Raw genomic sequence first — 15508 nt, 5'->3', positions numbered from 1 at the left:
GCTCCTCCCACCTCCCTCCTGGAAAGTGCTAAGTGCTGCCAAACAGCTGTTTGGTGGCGGGAAGTGCCTGGAGGTAGGCAGAGGAGCTGGGGGGGGGTAGGAAGGGGGAACGGTGGGGGAGGGGACCTTGGTGGGTTGCAGCAAATAACTCCATGGGCCGCATGTTTGAGACTCCTGCTCTGTGGTGAGGCTGCGTGGACATTGGAGAGGTTATGCAGGACAGGGTCTCTGCACTCCTTCTGGAGGTTGCATACCAACCCTGACTAGGCCAGCATGGAGAAAATACAGAGTGGGAAGAACTACAAGATGCCTGGTTATGATCTTGCTCACATCAGTCCTACACGAGAGTAACTCCATGGACTCACTCCTGTTCACACTGGCCTGAGAAGAGAATCAGTCCAAGTTTATCTTCAACTGTGCAGATCCAGTGGCTCAAAATCGTCCTTCTGGCCTTGGAATTAATGAATCGGCATAGGGACAGTTGCTGGGGTTTTGCTGCAAAGGATGAAATAGTAGGCATACAGGCTGTAGTCCTGCAGCTATGCCTGCAGGTTGAGTGGGTGAAGTCTTTTTTCCCCAAGCCCACACAGAGCTTAATTACTCTGGCTTTATGCAGGAGGAGGAGGGGACTTCCAGTTTACTGTAGTGGTCTAATTAGATTTCTACTTCAGTTGGTCTGGTCACAAAGGCTGGTTCTGTGTAGGAGACTTTGTAAGCTGCTCATTATTTAGTACAATTTCTTAGTTGCTGTTACCACATTTACTGTGTGTATAAAAAAAGTCTTCCTGGGCAAGTGATTTAAGGAAATTGCTCTAAGTGCAGTATATAAGAAGCCCACAGGAATTCCTAGAAAACTAGTTGTATCTCATTTGGGCTAATATGCAGAGGGCTAGGCAGGGGGCAGAAAGGAATGGAGGTGGCAGGCAGAGAAGAAACATCCCAGTGAGCTGAGGTGAAATTTTTCGGTCAAATAGTTAATTTGCTGAAAAATGAAGTTTCAGGGTGACTGAAACTATTTGCAAACTTGGGTCCAATCTGTTAAATTTTTCCTTTTTTAAAATTTGGTGGAAAGAAAAAATTAGAAAGTTAAAACATTTCTAAATGTATAGTTGCAAATTGTTTCATTTTGAAATTTAGCTCAGTCTGACATTTAATAATAATAATAATTAATAATAAAAAAAGGCAAGCTCAAAGGAAAAATCGAGGGGTGGGAGGGACCATTGTTTTGAACAAAATATTTGTTTGACCCAAAATTAATCTTTTGGGTCAGTCACTAAACTGAAAAATCAATTACTCTCTCAGCTCTACTAGTGAGGTCTCCTGGCTCTGCAGTGTTTTGGGAGATTCTTTTCCTGTGGCCAACTCTGTCAATTTTACGATGTTTAATATCTCAACTAGCACAGCTAGAGAGAGGAAGATGGTTTTTATTAATAGGATTTGGTCCTTGCTTTTGAGTACAAAAGCCCCGTTTCAGGAATGTTTTTAGCATGTGGTGTAAATCACTCCAATGTGAGTATAGTCCTGATTGATTGCTGAAAACAGACTCCAGTTAACTGGAGTATAACAGCTGAATGTTTAGTATTTGTGCTCTAGGGAGAAGAAATGCAAAGAACTGCATTAACTGTTTTTTGTTTTTGTTTTTTTCTTTTTGCAATGCCTAATCATGTCAATAAAGTTAATGTTTCCTTTACTAACCTTCATTAGCAGAATAGATGGTTTCAAATTGATGTGGCCTTTCTGTTGGATGTATCTTTTCTTTTAAATGCCGAAGTGTTTTTTGGTTTCTTAGACAAATACGTTATTTTGCTGCAGTGGCTTCAGGCCAGATTTACAAAGATATTTAGGTGCCTTATGATGCAGATAGGTGCCTACCTAGCACCAGGCACCTATCTCCCTTACAATCAATGGTCATTAGGTGCCTAACCCACTTAGGCATATTTGCCCTTAGCTCCATCGTTAGATACCTAAATATCTTTGTAAATTTGGCCCTACAACTAATAGTGTTACTATGGTATTCTGGGTAATTGGTCTAGGACACAGTAGTACTTTTGGGGATAGGCATTGGGATTATAAAACAGATTGGCGTGCTCACCCACTGTTCCTTAAAATGCTGGGGGTGGATAGAGAAAACCAAAGTGATTGGTATCTTAACATTATCCCTGCACACTGCCATATCTGTTCTCTTTTTGACATTTTGTGACATGGCTTGGTCTTAGCAACTGGTGGCTTTCCCCCCTTTGCAGTGTTGTTTGTGATTGTATTTCTTGTCCTTTTCCCTTTACTCCACAGGGCGTACTAGACAGATTTTCCCAAATTCAGCCCAAGCTGATCTTCTCTGTTGAAGCTGTCATATACAATGGCAAAGAACACAACCACATGGAAAAGCTGCATAATGTAGTAAAAGGTATTTCACTTCATGCCCTATTACCACACGTAGAGCTTGTGGGAAACTTCAAAGCTGTTCATAAGTGATGAGGAAATCAAATCTTTAGGCAAAACTATTTAGTCTTTTGGGGTTTTTAATTAAAACAGCAACTATAAAAATCCTTATTTTCCTCTTGATGAGAATAATGCACATGGTGGGATTCCTGCAGGATTAGTGAGAAAGAGCATATTGCTGAGCTGACTTCTCCCTCATACCACTTCTTCCTGGCGCACTTACCTGGGATTGGGCCTTTCTCCACTCAGAAGCAGAGAGCACATGGAACATTTATATACTTATAAGGGAAAAATGCCATATGTGCTTATGCTGAACAGCTGGAGGCAGTGTTTGCTAGTGAATAGAGCACTGGATCAGACCTGATTCTATTCCCATCTCGACTACTAGCCTGCTGGTTGACGTTGGAAAGTCACTTTACCTCTCTGTGCCTCGGGTTCCCTATCTGTAAAATAGGGATAATGATACTGGCCTTTTGTTTAAAGCATCTCCTGATGAACAATGGTCTATAGGAGCTGGGTATTGCTATTCATGTTCATATAGCCAAACTACGCTCTTATGAATGCTCATGAAACCTGTGACTCACCAGGTTCTGTGGATTTTTCTAATAGGAAAAACTTGGCCCGTGGGACTGGTTCTAATCCTCCCATTGTTGATGTTACACTGTATTTACATGCAAGTTTCAATCTCTTGCTGCTGGTGCTGTTTGTTGTCAGTGACGAACAGAAAGATGGGAGTTGGGAAAAGCTTGAATTGTTTCCATTACTCAGTACATACATGACACAAACTAACGGAACAGAGAAGAGGCCTTTTGTTTATGTAACTGGAAATAAGTGAACAATGGTTTTTCTACTCACTTTTTTTTTTTTCCCCCCCCCTCTAGGACTCCCAGATTTAAGAAAAGTGGTGGTGATTCCATATGTTTCATCGAGAGAAGTGATAGATATTTCTAAAATTCCAAACAGGTAATGGGACGGAATCAACTTCTGGGCATGTGCTGTCTCTATCAGAACTAGAGATGGGATGGACCCAGAACCCTACATGGATTTTTCTCACCAGTATGTCCCTGAATGTTGGGAAATTTTTTAGTATTTGGCTGTTTGTAACTAAACGAACTTCATATTAGGGGCCCAACATCATCTCCTCTGGGAAGAATCGAAGTATGACTCCTGTTACGTACAAGGATTCTCAGGCATGCGGCAATACAAATCTCATGGAGAAGAGAATGAACACTTGACCTAGCACAAGAAGCTCTTCTCTTTAGATCTGTGGGATAATCTTGACCGGACACTGAAGAAACCATATTTTTATAGCTTCTCTCTCTTCTCCCCCTCCCCCCCCCCTTCTCAGTTGGTCAGATTTTTAAGCTTCTTTCCATTTTAACTTTTCACTTGTTTTTCTGTATTTAGCACAAAATTTCGGAGCTGACCATACAGCCCTTATGCAAGCAGTTTTATTGGATCAGAGCTGTTCTCATTTATACTTCAGTAACTCCAATAAGTCAGTGGAATCCTTGCTCTCACCTACACCTTTGTAGATCCGGCGAGTTTAGCCCATTGACTTCATTGGAATGATTCTTGAATTTTTGGGCTTTAGGATCAGGCTTGGAAGTTGACTTAGACTAATCAGGTTTTTTGTAACTTTCTAGTTCATTTCACTTTGTGTTGCATGCTCTAGTATAGTGATGGTGTGCTTAGGTTTCTGGCAGTGCTTAAGGATGCTGCAGTACTCTAAAAGAAAACCTCTTGGTTTAAAAAAACCTTTATTTTGTAAACTATCCATTCAGCAGAATTTTTTTCACACATTTGTGATAGAATAATGGGAGGGAAATGGGGTGGGGATGCAAAAAGTACTTTTGTCAGACTAGTAAAAATGTTGTGTACTTCAGTAAACTTTTTGCTTTATATTGGAGAAACCCCACTACTGACGAGCATGAAGCTAAATGAGCAATTGATCTGCTTTCTTTCATTATAACACTTCTTCTTCTTTTCTCCCCCCCCCCAGCCCCAGTTATTAGCATTGACCCAGCAAGAAATCTCTCTACAAAGAGAGATGGAATTAGTTTGCTTACAAAATGAATGTATCTTTCAGCTTGTCAATACTAGGTTTATCGCTGCTGTCTCCCTCTCGTTCCTTCCCCCAACATAGATTTGTAATATCTTGGTCATATTTCACATTTTGTCTGTGCAATAATTGATATAAAATAGGAACATCCAGTAAAATTACATTATCCACTTCATTTAGCTTTATACAAAGCAACAAGCTACCCTCGGTAGACCTTCTGAGTTTTGCTTTCCATTGCTGTTTACTTCTTGATTGCTGGATACTGCAGATAAACTTGAACATGAAAAGTGTGGTGAGACTTTTTAAAAAGCAACAAAATAAGTTGAGTTTGATTTATTGATCATCTTGAAGAAAACGTTTGCTCTGTCAAATATCCTATTAGCACATTTATATAAATGAGATTGGGTATAACGAGGAGAGGAAAGGATGCTCCAAAATGGAGCCATGAACAATCTAAATGACACTTAGAGGTAGTTGGCTGGTTTATTTACTGTTCAGAGTTAGGTTACTCAGATACCTTTTGATGCTACTAATGTTCCAAACTGTGAAGTAAGGGTCAGATTCTGTGTCACTTCAGAACAATTTCATTGTAATTGATACGACAAGCCAAAAGTACATTCATAGCTGAATCAAGGGCTGGCATAGCTGCCTTCTGACTGTCCATAACAGCCATTCTGTCTGCACTGCATCCTGGACCCACATTGTAACTATATTTCAATTGAGGGACTGATCCTTTATTCCAAGCCATGCCTCAAAGATTTTCTCAGGCCTGTCTCTCTATATTAAGGCCTGTCTACATGGTGAGTTAGTGTGGCAAGGTATTATTCTAAAATGCCCCAGCTTGCTGCACAGTAACGTTCCATCTGAACTCCGCTACAGCACAGGGAGGTCCCGGTGCATGGCTTAGCCTACTATACTTTCAAGTATTACACTAATTTGCACTCTGGGACTTCCAGTGTCCCTGTTGTAGGGACTGCACAGGATGTTAACTGTGCCACAAGTTGGTGCATTGTAGATTCACACCTTGGCTTGCTGTGTGGTGAGTCACAATGTAGACAAGCTCTCTGGTTGTGTGATGGGGCCTACCTGCTACCTCTGCCTCTGTATGGGACTTTTAAGGGTGACAACTCTTGATATGTGCAAATTTGTAGGCCTGTTCAAATATAGCCCTTGATATCTTAGTCTTAAACATTTTGTTGACATTTCATTTTAAAGAAAACCCCCAAACAGCTAAGCAATTTAAACAAAGGTCTGAGAAGCCAAAAGAATAAAAGTGGGGTTACATATACACACTGCATTATTGTAAGAGTGCTGTTGGGTCTGAAGATGATCTTCTAGATGTCTGTGGTCGATTAGCAGTTGATCTTGGGGTGTTTTTTTTAAATTTGAAGTAGTGTTAAGTAGTTGCTTTTCCCTCTCTTTTGTGCAGTGTTTTTCTAGAAGATTTCCTTGCTACTGGGAAAGGAGACCAGGCCCCCCAGCTGGAGTTTGAACAGCTGCCCTTCAGTCATCCTCTGTTTATCATGTATTCATCTGGTACAACAGGAGCACCAAAATGCATGGTTCATTCAGCAGGGGTAGGTCTTCCCTCTTAGTGCGACACTGCAGCACCATCTATTTATAACCATCGGAGCTCCATCCTTTTTTTTTTTTTAACGTGTATGTGGTGATAGTTATCAAAAGCCACTGAGCCAACCTGTCCCCCTTTGAAACTATGTGAAACCTTTCACCTGTAGGTCCATAGTTGAAAGATATGGGTCAATAAGGACCAAAAGTCCTTACTATCTGGAGCTTGTTTTGGTTGTTCATGACACTTCCCAGTGGACAAGTAGCCACACAACCACAGGTGGCACAACTGATGCCCTTGTTGGTAGAGACGAACGACTGATGAGCCTTGAAAACTGTGGTTAGGTCTGAGTCTCATTCGCAGAGATAACATGGGGAAGTTTGCAACCCCAGTGCTGGGCTTCTGTGACTAGAAGAATTCAGCCACTTGAGCTGTCAATCCAAAACTATCTCCATCCCTAAATTCACTTAGGACTTGTCTACATTTAAAACACTCCAGCAGCGTAATAGAATTTTTCCGTTGACCTAGTACGGTCTACTTGGGGAGGTGTTAGGGTCAGCTTAACTCACCACGCAGTGGTGTGGATTTGCCACACCCCTGAGTGATGTAGTGAAACCAATCTAATAGTCTAGTGTAGACCAGACCTTTTTGTGACAGTTGGGCAGCTGTTGGTAGCTGCTCCAGGTTCAGAATGTTAGGATAAGCACTTGTAAAGACAGTTAGTGAGCAGAGAAGGTGGTCAAAGGTGTGTGATAAATGCAGTTGACCAGATAGAAAAGGCAAAGGGAAGGGAATTTTCCCTCTTTAAGGTTCTGTTCATCACCAGATTATTTACACAGCTGCTTAGCTTGCCATTGAATCCTACCCTACCCCCCCCCCCCCTTCATCTGCCTCATCCTCCCAACTTGGTTGGAGCCACACAGTGGTGCTGATACAGCTGAAGTTTAATTTCAGTAGTTAAAAATACAAAAGGAGATGAAATGACCGCAAAAGTGTATTAAATACTGATCACAGTGGATTTAAAATAGCTTGATTATCCCCTGGATCTTTTTACAGGAAATGTTTTTTCCTTGTAATTTTAACTTCATATATCCTCCTGTGTGAAATATGGTAAGCTTAAGCTCATATGTTTCCTCTGCACGTCTGTTGTGGTGTATATTTAAATGATAGCCATAAATAATTTAAAGGAAGACAAACCTTTAAAATGTATTATCCCGCAGGCAGAAGTAAGGGGTGTGTGTGTGTGTACACATATAAAATATTGCTTCAGATGCAAAGTGCTAGTGTATTAATGGTCTAAAGAGAAACATGTGGAGGTTGCTGTAGGGTTTTTGTTTTAGTTCTCTAACAAATTATCCAGTAACTTCTTTTTATTTTTTAAGTCATAGAAACATAATCCCCCAATTCTAATCGCCCTTACACCAATTTCACACCTCAGCAGTTTCCTCTGATTTACACCCATGTAAGCAAAAGGAGAATTGGTTTTTTTCAGCTAGAATCCAAGACATAAAGGGATTTGTTTCAAAAGAGCTCAGCAGTGTTCTACCACTCTGACCTGGTTTACACTCCATTTTCTCCATAGTAGTAGTTGATAGTTTGTGGGTGGATTCATCTTTAAAAACTTCGTTTGAATTCTCAGTCTCTGAAATAGTAAAGTGTAAATTGGCAAGAAGAGAGGCAATAAAATTTAATTGAATTTGATCCAAATTTCTACAGAACTGTAACTCTAAGGATACCAGTAAAAATCCTGCTCTTGCAAAGGCTTATGCCTGCGTTTCACTTACACACTCTGAACTGTCCCTTTAAACATGTGCATAAGTCTTTTGTGCAAGATTGCTTCTAATTTACTATTTGTGGTTCTAGTAAAGCCATGAATTCTGCATTTAAAATGCAGGTTGTAGAAAGTAGTCTGTAGCTAGATGGCAGCATTGTGACATCTCAGTGCACTGGAGCATTAGCAGGTAAAAATCCAGATGTGGCTCCTCTGAGATGCTAAGGGAAAATTGGATTTGCTTGTATATTTTTTATTTAATATTTTTTCCTTTCCATCCCTTAAAGCATATGCAATTTACATTAGTTTCTTTTGTGTTAAATCCATTATAGATAAAAAATTCTTTCAACATATATTTTGCTTGATTCATGTGAAGTCCCTAATAGCTCCACCATGAGCACTTGCAAAAATGCAAAGCACAGCTTTTGTTTTTAAATCAGCCATTTTAATGTGTCACTGTAGTAAAGTGACACAGGGAAGCAGTTTATAAATTCATTGATCCTGCAAAGTCACTCTTGAATGATGATGCAAAGTATTTTAGCCACATTTCCAACAAAAGAGAAAAATGAGTAATAGCATAGTTCAGTGCATTGTCATTGGCTAGTGGAATTTTCCATGCTGCCAGCCGTACGAATGCTTAGGAGGAGGTCTATGTAGTTCTGTCTGCAGTCTCCAAAGAACTACAATTTGAGACAACTTGAGCTACTTTTGGGACCTAGTATATAACGTGAATGCATTGTGCCATGATGCCTAAGTCCAGAACAACTTTGTGTCCCTCACTCCTACCAGTCAGCTGGGTGTACTGTGAGTGTGAAACCATGTCAAAGGACTTGTTCACTTGGGGAAATGGATCTGCAGAATTAGAGTGGCCTATCAAAGGGAATAGGTATAACTATACCGCTATAGTTCTCTTGGTCAATATCCCCATGTAGACAAATCCTTATGGGCTACATAGGATGCTGCACTACTCTAGTGGCTGGCTATGGAGCGATGCTGCACTTCTGTAGGGAGCAGGTTGTTTTGTTGTAGGTTAAGTGCAGGCACTGCTGAGATCTGGTGAAGGAGGATGGAAAGTTATACGAAAGGGGAGTGGAGAATGCTATCCATGCTGACGTGGATAGGTTTGGGAGTTGTTGCCTGTTTTTTACTTTGAACGGGGGTGGAATTAAATACCTGTCTGTAACCCTGAAATACTCACTGGTGAGGACTGTGCAGCATTAGGCTATTGAAAAGTATATTTTGCCACCAGATCTTTGCTTTATATTTACATAAACTTATTTTCCCCTTCACTTTTTTATTTTTCAGGGCACACTAATTCAGCACCTGAAGGAGCATATTCTTCATGGCAACATGACCAGCAATGACGTTATTATGTACTATACAACGGCAAGTGGGACTTACCACATTTATAAAACACTTTTTTTTTTTTTTTTTTTTTGAAAGAGGGAGGACCTTTCCCACAGTAGTACAAATACAATTCTGTGTATTTCTAGTGGTCTCTATAAGCATAGCTGTTTTCAAATTGGGTTAAAAAAAATTAGGTGGATTAATAAAATACAGTTGGGTGTTAAATGTTCCTGCTAATTAGTGAGAAATGGATTGTGGGTTTTTTTGGATTTTAAGCTTATTGCTGTAATGACATCCGCAGTTGCATCTTCAAAGCATGCTCTACTCTCCTGCATCATGTGGGGATCTGGCCATGTTGGAGATGAGTGGCAATTTTACTCTGTTCCACTTGGTGGAGTGGCAAGAAGCTGTGCCTCCCTGGGAGCCCATTAGAGGGGATATCTAAAAGGCTATGAACCTTCATGGTTGGCACATGAGCCAACCTCTGTCACCCCAAGTTGGGAACTCCATAAGTGCACTTGGACTTTTTTCTTTGCACTGTCCTCTGAGGCACCTGGTTCTGGCCCCTGTCAGAGATGTGATGGCCCACTGGTCTTCTCGATTGTGGAAATGCTCATGTTCTAAATGCGTGATTTCTAATAATATAAGGGGAAGAAAATAGAATGGCTGTTTTGTGACTCCTTGGAGTTTAACAGTCCTTATTTGGTGCTAATGTAGTCAACACAGTGCAACTTAGGTTTAACAGTGACTTCTTTTTAAGAAAATAGAAGCTTAAAAGGATAGTTTGGGGACTTTTCAAACATTTTAAATATTCTCCTACTAAACTGTGATGCTTTCCACGTTCCCAACAGTCATTTATATGCTGTTGGGGAAGGTTTAAATTATCTCTGCTGGAGTTCGTTTATATCATTTTGGGGCAGTAGCAAAGTAGAAGGTATCTGCAATACTGTACATGGTATAAAAGGAGTTTCTGCTTGGCTAGTCTGTCTTTCCCTGGTGAGCTCCTGTATAAACTTGTGGCAGTAACAGCTAACCTACATTGCCTCCACTGAGGAGTCGGGTTATCTTTCCCCATCGTTTAGACTCATATCGTAATGGGAAACAAGATAATACAAGTAGGTGTGATCAGCAGAAGTGTGCATAAACTCAGATCTTTGTTATAAACTCTTAAGCTGTAGCAATTTGAGGCAGGAAAAATTAGAGGTGTGGGAAAACTACATATTGTGCTTAGTTTGTAAGAGTCCTGCTGAAGGTCAGAACAGGGGCTGCTATGGCCCTTGACGTAAATTTAGAGCAACCCCTGCCTCTCCCAGGTTGCTCTGAAAAAGCACGATCTCCAGTGCTCAGTGCTATGAACACACTCCTAGCATGACTTGTCTGCTGGAGCTTGCCGTGGAGTTGGGCAAGTAGGACCACTTCCAGATGTCCTACTCAGTGACTGGGCCATGGAGATTCTTTCCTAGCCAGCTGCAGGCCTCCATATGCCACCAAAGTGACATGTATGGGTGGAGGGAGGGAAGAATCCTTTTTTAGCACAGGCACCAAACCTGTGTTCCGCAAGGAGATGCGTACATACAGTGAACACTGGAACTTCCATAGCTTCTGATGAAAAGCTTAAAAAAAAAAAAAAAAAATGTCAAGACATATTGTGTTGGCATATGGAGGGATTCCGTGTAAAACAGCAATGGAGTGTCCTAAAATACACAATAGGTACTACAAACCATGTCAGAATTGGTGTTTTAGTTCTCTCAGATACCTGCTGTCACTTGTATTTTGGGCTAAATTCCAAATCAAGTATCACCTAAAGAATTTGTGGAAGTTGCTACACAAAATAAATTGTATTTTTGGTGTGTAATTACCAGCTAAGTCATATCCCAGATTACAACTATTGTAGGGTATAAGTACAGGGGACTCTGCTATTCTGCGTGTGATGGATTCTCCATCTCTTGATGTCTGTCTTCAAATCGAGACCGGATGCCATTCTGGTACATGTGCAAGTTTCGGGGCTCAGTACAGGACCAACTGGATGAAATTCTCTGGCCTGTGTGTTAGACAGGCAGACTGAGTGATCTAATAGTCCCTTCTGGCCTTAAACCTATGAATATATTATATTATTGGGGTAATTTAAAACCGACCTACACATTTTGGGGCCTTACATTAACTCAGTGTGTCTTCCCTCCCCCTCATTTTTTTTGAAGGCCTGAAATAAGGTTACTAAAGCAGGGGCTAGGTTCTGACTCTGCTACAACCAATGTAAATCTTGAATAGCTTCACTGGAGTTACCCAGGATTTACGGTGATGTTAACAGTTGAAACTGGTTCATCGATTCTGATGAATTGACTCTAACAGTAAACCAGTTTAATGTAGTAGTATTCTCAAGTAACACTGAGACTGAATTCACAGGTCAATAAATAGTTGGGAGAGATGTCTCCCTAAGAGTATGTGAGCTCTCAAAGATAGAAACTAACATGGGAGTCTTGTCTCTTCTAGACTGGCTGGATGATGTGGAATTGGTTAGTGTCTGCGCTTGCTGCAGGAGCTTCGGTGGTCTTATATGATGGATCTCCTCTTGTTCCATCACCCAATGTGCTCTGGGATTTGGTTGACCGACTAGGGTAGGTAAACAAGATGTTGAAGTGAGCTATAGAACTTCTTCTCATTTTAAGTCCTAGAAATTGCTGTCTTCACTCATTAGTCTGTTAATCCCACATAAAAACCGCTTCAATAGAGGCTATTTGCATGGTCTGAAGCCAACATAGGGTGGCATAGTTTTTTAAACTCTGGCTTAATTTAGGATAAACTGTTGAAATCTTAGACTGAAATCCTCTTTTTAGAGGGAGTAAAAGACCAAGGGTTTAATGTGTGTTTTAGAATTCATTCAGGCATTTTGATTCCCTGTAAATAATGTCAGTTCAGTAGTCCGTTTTAAGAGCAGCTTTTTCAAAAGACAGTAATTGGGAGCAGTCTAACCAGTAACTACTCAGTGCACTCAGTTTTTTTGTGAAACAAGGATCCTCTATTTCAGACTACTCCGCATAAACCTGAATATGGTGCTTGATAGAATTTGAAAGCCTTAAATTGACTGGGACCGTTCAGCAGGGCTGCCTGTGTTTTCATATTTCGCTTTCTAATCGGTTTCATTCTTTGTCCAGCAATTTATTAATTGTCATATATCTGTGTGTGAACATAATGAGGTGCCGGGTGCCCTCTACTGGTGCATAAAGAAATAGCGAAACTGAAACAAAAGCAGCTTTAAGACCTTTCATGATATTTTACCTTTGCACACTGGACAGAGCATTGATTTTTAGAACTATACCATCTTGCAAACTGGAGTTAAACAGCAGAAGTTGACATTTTTACTATGTAAATACCCAATGTTTTTAAATTAATGCTCAGTTTTAATACACTTGTGGTGGAAAGTGGATGTAGTGCATGTCACCTTCTAACTGCCAATTAATAATTAAAATGCAGCTTTGCCTTTTGTGCTATGCAATATTTAACAACTGACATTTTGGTGCTGGCGATTATAATTAAAGGTTACATCTTAGTGAAATTGTTTCTAGTGGAAAGTTGTTAAAATCTTAACTTTATTCAAGAGCAGAACCAGTGGGGTAAAGTTAGTCTAGAAATAGAATAATTATTTCTGAGCATCATCTTGGCATGCGGAAGGTAAACGAAAGCAGTTCAAGTATGTCTGCAGGTCTAATATTTTAATCTATTGCTAAAAGCATTAGCCAACTGTATGCTAGCCTTCTAATGTAGTTTTGTAGCAAAATATTCATGTTGGCTATTAAAGGCTGTTATCTTATGCCCTGTCATGAAGGTGCAGTGTGCTACACATAACTGTTACCCTGGTGATATTGAATAGCAATAACTACTTGATTGGGATGACTTTAGTGGAGATTCTGCTCAGTAGGGCTGGATTTAGCCCATACCAAGGGGTTAAGTCAGGGGTGGGCAAACTACGGCCCGAGGGCCGCATCAGGCCTTCAGACATTTTAATCTGGCCCTCGAGCTCCTGCCGGGGAGTGGGGGCAGGGACTTGCCCTACTCCACGCGGCTCCTGGAAGCAGTAGCAAGTCTCCCTTCTCTCCCCCTCCCCCCGGCTCCTACGCATAGGGGCAAATGGGGGGAGAGGAGGTGTTTCCACACATTGCCCCTGGCCCAGGCACGGCCCCCGCAGCTCCCATTGGCCAGGAACCGCAGTGAATGGGAGCTGCAGGGGCGGCGCCTGTGGACAGGGCAGCACACAGAGCAGCCTGGCCGTGCCTCCGCATAGGAGTTGGAAGGGGGACATGCTGCTGCTTCTGGGAACTGCTTGAGGTAAGCGCTGCCCAGAGCCTGCAACCCTGACCCCTTCCCATGCCCCTGACCCAGCCCCGATCCCCCTAGTCCCAGCCAGGAGCACCTTCCTGCACTCTTAACCCCTCATCCTCAGCCCCACCCCACAACCTGCACCCCAACCCCCAATTTCGTGGGCATTTATGGCCAGCCATACAACTTCCATATCTAGATGTGGCCCTTGGGCCAAAAAGTTTGCCCACCCCTGGGTTAAGTGGTGGTAAACTGGTGTTAAATGCAGTCGGCAGGGAGGGGGGAACTCCTCCACAGACATCTGAAAGAGTGTCAAATAGTAAACCAAAAAAACCCAGAGACAAGTATAGAGTATCCTTGCTTTATAATCAATGGCTCAGAGGGCGCTAGTAAGTAAAATATTGCATAAGAAAAATACTTCATATGATTGTAGTAAACCACAGCAAAAGGACCAGCCAATCCCCATTTGTAATAGAGAAGAGATTGTGATTTATTCTTTATACTAATAGGTGCCCATCCCTAGCTCATGCAATATTCCATATACTTGCATGTCTCTAAAGCACCTTGCAAAAATAATAATAATCTTCATACACTTCAGCATCTCCTCAAGGGAGTTTATTGCCACCATGTAAAACTAACACAATGCCAGCACAAATCACTTGAGCATTACTTACACAGGAGCAGGATTTCTTAAAGGTTAATATATAGATCAGACTAACACTTCCCACAATAAATGGAGTTGGGTGAGGCTTCACTTTAACTTCTTAATTGGTGTGTGGGAACACTTTCTTTCCCTCTCCTTCTTTGTGATAAGAGAACTGAAAATGAGTTGTATGCAGTCATTTAAAAATCTGTTTCCTGGTTAGATTAATGGCCTCTCAGAAATCACATATTAAAGCAGTAGGCAAATGAAGCTCTTGAAATTCTATTTCAGCCCCAGTTATATTTTTAACTAATGTAGATGAATGTAGGTATTAAGCCTCATTGATTACTTTGGATAGTTTAACTTTGAAGAACACCCACTGTTCTGTTTGGAGATTTTCAAAGTTTTAGTAGGATTTCTTTTTACCGCATTGCTGCTTGCTATGCAATGCTTCTAGAGTTCATTGGCTTGATTAGGGGGAGGGAGCCAGGACTCCTGGGTTCTATTTCTGATACAGGCTTTGAGTAAGTCACTTTGCCTCTAATTACCTGAACAAATGAGTATTACAAGAATATTTTAACTCCTCGGGAAGTTGTGAAGCTTGATTGGGGGGAGAAAGGGGTAGCATGTAAGGAAAATGTTTATGCTCCTGATGCTTTAACTGGCTTGTCAAATGCAAGAAACAGACAACATTCTCCAGCTATACATCATATTTATTTATTGCATTAATTGAAATATTTATTTCACACTGTGCCTTCAGTGTTGGTGTGACTATCTTGTGAATAGTAATGCTGCAGAGCTGATTGCGTTGTCCTAAAGATCTGTAATTTGCAACTGGGAGAAGGAGGAGACTGCTCAAACTTGGATACTGAACACGGTGCCTTAGCCTTTAACTCGGCAAGTGTAGGGAAAAATTGTCTTGGTTTGTGAGTAGCTGAAAGGTGCTGAACCAGGGTTTTCTCTTTATGAAAACTCCCCAAGTCTAGAATTCTTCAACATACAGCCATATATACACTATGCTCTCTGTGTATGCAACTCTCCTACACACACACAATTCCAACTGAAGTCTATCTGAGAGCAAAACTTGAATTACTGTCTTCTATTACACTGCACTGGAATGACACCGTTCCGATAAATGAGACTATAACAAGGCGACGATGCCCTGTTAAACAGGGCAATTATGGCAAATTAACAAATTATATGTTAGGAGATTCCCTAATGTATTTGGAGTGCTCTGTAGTTAAGGATTCCTGAAACTGTAAGTGAACGCTTTCTGCTAGATGGGAAGGCTGTGCTTAATATTTAAAGCCAGAATTAAAAATTTCAATGCTACAGAAATGACTCCAATGACTGAACTAATTTTGA

At 41.1% G+C, this 15508-nt stretch overlaps 1 protein-coding gene across 1 annotated transcript in view; it reads left to right on the top strand.

Moving 5' to 3' along the window:
• The window catches only part of AACS (acetoacetyl-CoA synthetase), a 66415-nt gene that overhangs the window by 36275 nt on the left and 14632 nt on the right, over nt 1–15508 (top strand). The window contains exons 6-10 of the mRNA XM_054006865.1: nt 2290–2404; nt 3321–3402; nt 5931–6078; nt 9145–9225; nt 11677–11801. Coding sequence (XP_053862840.1) covers nt 2290–2404; nt 3321–3402; nt 5931–6078; nt 9145–9225; nt 11677–11801 — 551 coding nt within the window. The remainder of the gene's footprint in view (nt 1–2289; nt 2405–3320; nt 3403–5930; nt 6079–9144; nt 9226–11676; nt 11802–15508) is intronic.

Source organism: Malaclemys terrapin, chromosome 16, assembly GCF_027887155.1.
Source record: "Malaclemys terrapin pileata isolate rMalTer1 chromosome 16, rMalTer1.hap1, whole genome shotgun sequence".
Lineage (NCBI taxonomy): Eukaryota > Metazoa > Chordata > Testudines > Emydidae > Malaclemys > Malaclemys terrapin.
This window is presented reverse-complemented; position numbering and strand designations above follow the sequence as displayed.